This window comes from Hordeum vulgare, chromosome 4H, assembly GCF_904849725.1.
Source record: "Hordeum vulgare subsp. vulgare chromosome 4H, MorexV3_pseudomolecules_assembly, whole genome shotgun sequence".
NCBI classification, from domain to species: domain Eukaryota; kingdom Viridiplantae; phylum Streptophyta; class Magnoliopsida; order Poales; family Poaceae; genus Hordeum; species Hordeum vulgare.
In genome coordinates, this window is record NC_058521.1 from 397,451,025 (window position 1) to 397,456,641 (window position 5,617).

The following is a 5,617-nucleotide window of genomic DNA, read 5'->3' on the forward strand; positions in this document are numbered from 1 at the left end:
GGCAGCGGGAAGAGGAGGAAGGGTTTGGGGGATTTGGTGCAATTTGAGGTAGGGTTAGGTTGTTTCGTCCGACGTGGCGGGCGTGCCCGGGTGCGCCCGGGCTCCTGCATATTTGGGTTGGAAATGAGGGACATCGGTCATCTCGGGCGTTTGAGGCCAGTCTAGGTCGAACTTTTGTGACCGGTCAGTGACCGGGCGGTTTGTCCAGACGTTTGAGGGGTTCGATTGTAGATGCTCTGATCCCTCGCGAGGGTCAGATCAATACAACACAAATATTATAGTCATCATATAATTTCTACATGGTATGAGAGACAAGAGGTCTTGGATTCAAGAACTCAAGACATGGTTGGCGCAATTAAATTGCAGTTCACTTTTGATTCACGTTTAGACCTAAGAGAGCCATACATGAAGAGTGTTTGACGTATAAATGTATTGTCTAGTCTCTTTCATCAGCTCGATCTTTTAATTGCATTGGCTAAAACAAACACTTTTACGAGCAAAGTTTGCATCACCCAGAGCTATGTTTACATAAACAAGTGCATGTAAAAAGGGACACCCATAAAAACAACCATGATGTATTTTGCAACACCTATTTTACATTACCTGTTAGAGTTGGAGGCTTTTGATGATGTAAAAAAAAACACTTTTTAATAGTGTAAACTTTGATCAAACATGATTTAATTTTACATTATCTATTGAACATGCTCTGGTACCAAAATCAGACGTAGTATTGCATAATGGCACGTCGATGAGGCCCGTGCCGACCTGCCTCTTTGCAAGAAAGATGAGATCGAGCTGATAGCAGGTACCAGAACTTCAGAAGTTGGTAATCAGAATATTGCTAGCATATACATGAAGAGATACCGGGTGACACGTCTCGTGGTTTGCAACACAACTTGTGCTCCCTACAGCTGTTTGTGGCTCTCAGAAAAACCCTCCTTACATGATTCAAGAAAAGGAATAGAAGTTTGGCAAGAAAGCAAACGGACATATACAAGGCCAGCAAAGACGCATCAGAACAGGCACAAGATTTAGGGTTGGGCGGCATCATGATCAATGCTTCCCGAAACGTCGTCCATCCACCCACTGGGCGATTTCACGATGATCTCTCCACCCATCTGTCGAATCTTCATTCCTCCACTCAACAGACTGGACACCGGAAGCTAATTCTCTCGGCGGAACAGCTGGGAGCTAGATTTATTCGATTCCACTCTTTCTGCAGATCAGATGTGCACAGCTGTAAGCAGCGATCAAGCGTAGCCTCACAATGTCCTAGTTCATGCACAGCTCTAGATAAAGCTATCAAATAACCATGGACGACAAGCAGTTACAAGTGACAAACAAAATGATGTTTTATAATTAAAGAAAAGACAAGACGACATGGAACACAGCATAGCACCAGCATATATGAGCATGACTGGTGTAACGATCAGCGTCAACACGGCATGGATGGCCTGGCCAACCTCTATAGTTGTGGATGGCGCACCTCTATAATCCAACTGTCTCCTCTACATATTTGTTTAGGTCAAACAAAAACAAAGGCAGAATAACTTGCTCTGAGAATAATAATAAAAAAGGATCCCGTGTCAATCACCAGGATTAGGAAATGAAGGCGAAAAAAGGGGATAGGTCGTACACACCACTTTCTCTTTCTCATACGGTGTATTATACGTTGGGTCAATAACACATAGCAGTGGTGGTACAACAACACATGCAAATAAGCATAGAGTCATTACAACACTCAAGAAGAAGAAGAAGAAGAAGAAACAAGGCAAGACAGAAATATCTAATATGAAACAATTCTCTGACTTCTAATGCATAACTTGCGAGACAGCAAGAGCACAAACTCATGAAAATATGCTGAATGAATAAGTTAGGCAGGCCCCAAGGGTGACTGACTAACAAGCAGACCCAGATTTTTACCTCACCTCACCGCCCCTTGGGGTTCATGATCTGTGAGAACACCGCGCTTGGCGTCAGCCCATCCGAGTCGATGCTCGCGACACTTTGGTCACCCATGCTTAAGGAAGTTGTTGTGGTCGTCGTGGTGCTTGAATCAATTGATGGGTCATTGGGATCCTTCTTTCCAACCATCACGAGGGGAGTGCCCTCATCTGACATCCCACAGCCAATGCTTCCGCTCTCCTCCGCGCTTTCCTGCATCTGAAGAGCAAACTCCAAGTTCCAAAGCACATCTCCCATCGAAGGGCGCTCAATGCCATTGTCGGCAACACACTTCTCAGCCGTCTCGGCAAACTTCTTGAAGCACTGCGGAACAATCTTTCCTTTGAGGTAGGGATCAACAATCTGATCAAGAATTCCCTTCTTTTGGCAGTGCAATGCCCACTCTGCCAAGCTAACTTCTTCCTTTGCAAGAGTGGGGTTCAAGGCAGGCCGAGCACAAAGGACCTCGAACAGCACCACACCAAAGGAATAGACATCAGATTTCTCAGTGAGCTGCTGCCTGCGGAAATATTCAGGATCAAGGTAACCAAAACTGCCCTTGACAACTGTGCTCACATGTGTGTGATCCATCGATGGCCCAGTCTTGGACAGACCAAAATCTGAAACCTTGGCAACCCATTTCTCATCCAGGAGGATGTTTGTCGTCTTCACATCACGGTGGATAATGGTGTGCTTTGCACCGGTATGAAGGTAGTGAAGCCCACGAGCAGCACCGATGCAGATCTCCAAACGCTGCCTCCAGCTAAGCGGTGCATTCTGGGTCTTGTATAGGTGCTCACGCAGGGTTCCATGAGCCATGTAGTCATAGACCAGGATCATCTCATTCTTCTCCTCGCAGTAACCAATCAGCGACACAAGATGACGGTGCCGGAGCTTTGACAACATTTCAATTTCAGTCTGGAACTCATGTATGCCCTGCTCAGACAAGGGATTGCCACGCTTGATAGCCACCTTAGTTGTGCCCCCGTCAATTTCTCCATGGTAAACTTTACCGAACCCACCAACACCAAGGATTCGTGACTCATCAAAGTTTTTTGTTGCGGCCTTGATCTCCGCAAATGAGAAGTGGCGGCACAGGTTGGATGGCAAAGATGAAGCATAACTGCCTGTAGCATGCGACTTGGCTGAGCTTGAAGTGTGTGAATGGCCATACAGCGACAATGGGAGCCAACCAGAATGGCCATCACTCATGCCGCTAGCCTTGGCCGCTTTCCTCCGACGCTTGCAGATGAAGCAGCAATATCCAAGCGCAAGCACTGCCAAACCTCCGACTACTCCACCAACAATCGGCACGACTATTGATTTCTTGTTTCCTGACCCGCTATTCACTGGTGGATCAGGACTTGGGAGAGGATTGAGCCCCACGAGGCTCCCATTAGTAAGTTGCAGCTTGAACACCTCCATCCCATTGAGAATAGCATCATAGTACTGCGGCTTCGTCTCTACATCCGGATGTAAAGCCACCCAGAAATCCATAGTCCCAGAACCCACAGTGCTCACCACATAGTCCTTATACACTGGAGTACCAATACCATTGGGATCCGCCCACAGGATCACATCAGCACCTTTCATGGCAGTCTGGTTGTTGAGGTAGATGCTGAAGACCCGCTGGTTGGGTTTAGTAAATGGGGATTGTATCTCACAGAAATGGAGCCTCACAAGGTATTGGTACCCAGCATCCACCTGCAATATCCAGGTGAGATTGTAGGCCAAGTTTACACCCTTGTCTGGCCCCATTGATCGCGCCGTGGCATAGACATCCGAAGGTGCCACATATCCCGGCACATTGTCAGGATAGGTGATTGTGACATTGGGATCGTTCTGGTACGATACCCCTGCCCCTGCACCGTAAATGTAAGGCGTGTCGTCGTCCCATGAGCGAGCCCCGCCGGAGTCCTTGGAAGGGGAGATGGCCTGGCCTCCGACGTTGAGCCGATACATGGTCTGCAGAGCAGCAGCAGGATCCATCGGGAATGGCTGGTTGTTGCCGTCACCGGTGACGAAGAGCGGCGTGGCGAGGTCAAAGAGGTCAGGGGAGGAGACGACCTCGATGCCGTTGACGAAGGCGTAGGCGTTGGGGCGGCCCTTCTCCGGAGTGAAGGTGAGGTCGAGGTTCTGGCCGGTGACGTTGACGGAGAACTCGCGCACGAGGTAGGCGAAGTTGAGCGCCGTTATGGTCTGGTAGGCGCTGAAGTTGGAGAGGAGCGTGACCTTGGCGGCCGGGACGGAGACGGAGAAGAAGGCGTCGGCGGCGTCGCGGTTGGAGTAGTTTGCCGGGTAGAAGTGCAGCCTGAGGAACTTGCGGCCGGGGCCGAGCGGGAAGGAGTAGGTGAAGGGCGCCGCCGACACCCGCGCGGTGAGGTAGGGCACCTGCGGCACCGAGGGGTCCTGCGCCCCGGCGCTGGCCGAGGCGAGGTTTGGAGGCGCGTACTTGGACCCCGCGTCGCCGTCCCACTGGCGGCCGTCCGTGTCGTTCCCCTTCCCCGTGGCGCCGCAGTCGAGCAGGATGTCGTCCCGCGGAACGAACGCGGCCCCCGCCGAGGGCGCGGGCGCGGCCGCCCCCTGCGCCCGCGCTGCGGGGACAAGCGCCGCGGCGGCCAGGAGGAGCAGGAGCGCGCATCTCGGGGGCCCTCTCATGGCAGTAGCTTGCGTTTCGTCGCGGCTCACAGATCGCCCATGAAACGGCTCTCCCGGCGCCGATCTGGGGGCGGATTTGCGTGCTGGCGAGAGAAGCGGCGGGCAGCGCGTGGCGGAGGAGGTGAGATTTGAGGGGAAAGTGGTGGCCGAGGTGGCGTCAGGGAAGAAAGGAAGGGGAGAGAGGTTTCGGGACTACGGGCGCGGCATTAAAGTGGGGTTGCCAGCAACGGCAACGGCGACCTACTCCGCTCGGCTCTCTCTACGACTGCTGTGCTGCCGCTGCGCTTGCTCTGCCTCTTTTCACCGCCGCGGTAGCGTGCGTGTGTCACTCTCGTGGCCTGGTGTGTTCCACTGGCCGGTGGGGGCGACGGGACGACGGGCCCCGCGGAACGGTACGGGTGCTGCGCGCGCGGTGTGGTGACGGTGGAGGACAGCTTGCCTCAGTTGCGCTTGCGCGTCCCGTTTTCCCCGGGCTTTTTAAAAAAAGCTTTTTGGGTACCGTTTTTCGGTGGTGGGAACCGCGGCCATGTGCAGGGGAAGACGTGGGGGGCCCGCTCGTCATGGACCGTTGACAGCGGTTCAGTGGAGTACCTAAGACGACGCGGGATTGCATGAGGTCAGGTAGTATAATGTGGACAGCCGATAGATTCGTGTTGTTAGCACCAGAACACGGTCCCATAAGACAGAGACCGCGGCCGCCGGCTGCCAAATGCAAGCTGTGAGCCAGCCAACTCGGAATAAGCAACGGGGCCACCAACGCCGGGGTCGGCGCAATCAGTCCCGTCCGACAGCCGAGAGGCGGACGCCGATGCCGACGCCGCGGGAGGATGAAGCCACGCGTCGGCTCCGCTACATGCAGCGGGATTAGAGCAAGTACAATAGGATGACGTAGGCGGGCTGTAAGACTTAAAATATTATATTTGTGATGAGTTGGAAGAGAGAGAAGAGAAGCGGGCTACAAACTAACAGCCGGCTGTAACACGTTCTCCTAAACACTTTGTGAGAGAGGATGGTG

The 5,617-nt window shown here is 52.6% G+C and overlaps 1 protein-coding gene across 2 annotated transcripts; it reads right to left on the minus strand.

Moving 5' to 3' along the window:
• Positions 1–823: 823 nt before the first annotated feature.
• Positions 824–4,878, minus strand: LOC123448715 (receptor-like protein kinase FERONIA). Of its 2 annotated transcripts, none has more exons than XM_045125691.1 (2): positions 1,929–4,878; positions 824–1,216 (listed from the first exon to the last, which is right to left on the minus strand). In XM_045125691.1, exon 1 carries the CDS (start codon positions 4,600–4,602, stop codon positions 1,930–1,932), a length of 2,673 nt encoding a protein of 890 aa, XP_044981626.1. In that variant the 5' UTR covers positions 4,603–4,878; the 3' UTR covers positions 824–1,216; position 1,929. The 2 variants fall into 2 exon arrangements, with proteins under 2 accessions (XP_044981626.1, XP_044981625.1); XM_045125690.1 differs by having other exon boundaries at positions 1,924–4,878.
• Positions 4,879–5,617: the final 739 nt, after the last annotated feature.

Bases quoted from the DNA above. Each gene is read 5' to 3' on its own strand.
- LOC123448715 (XM_045125691.1), bottom strand. From the start codon at position 4,602: ATGAGAGGGCCCCCGAGATGCGCGCTCCTGCTCCTCCTGGCCGCCGCG.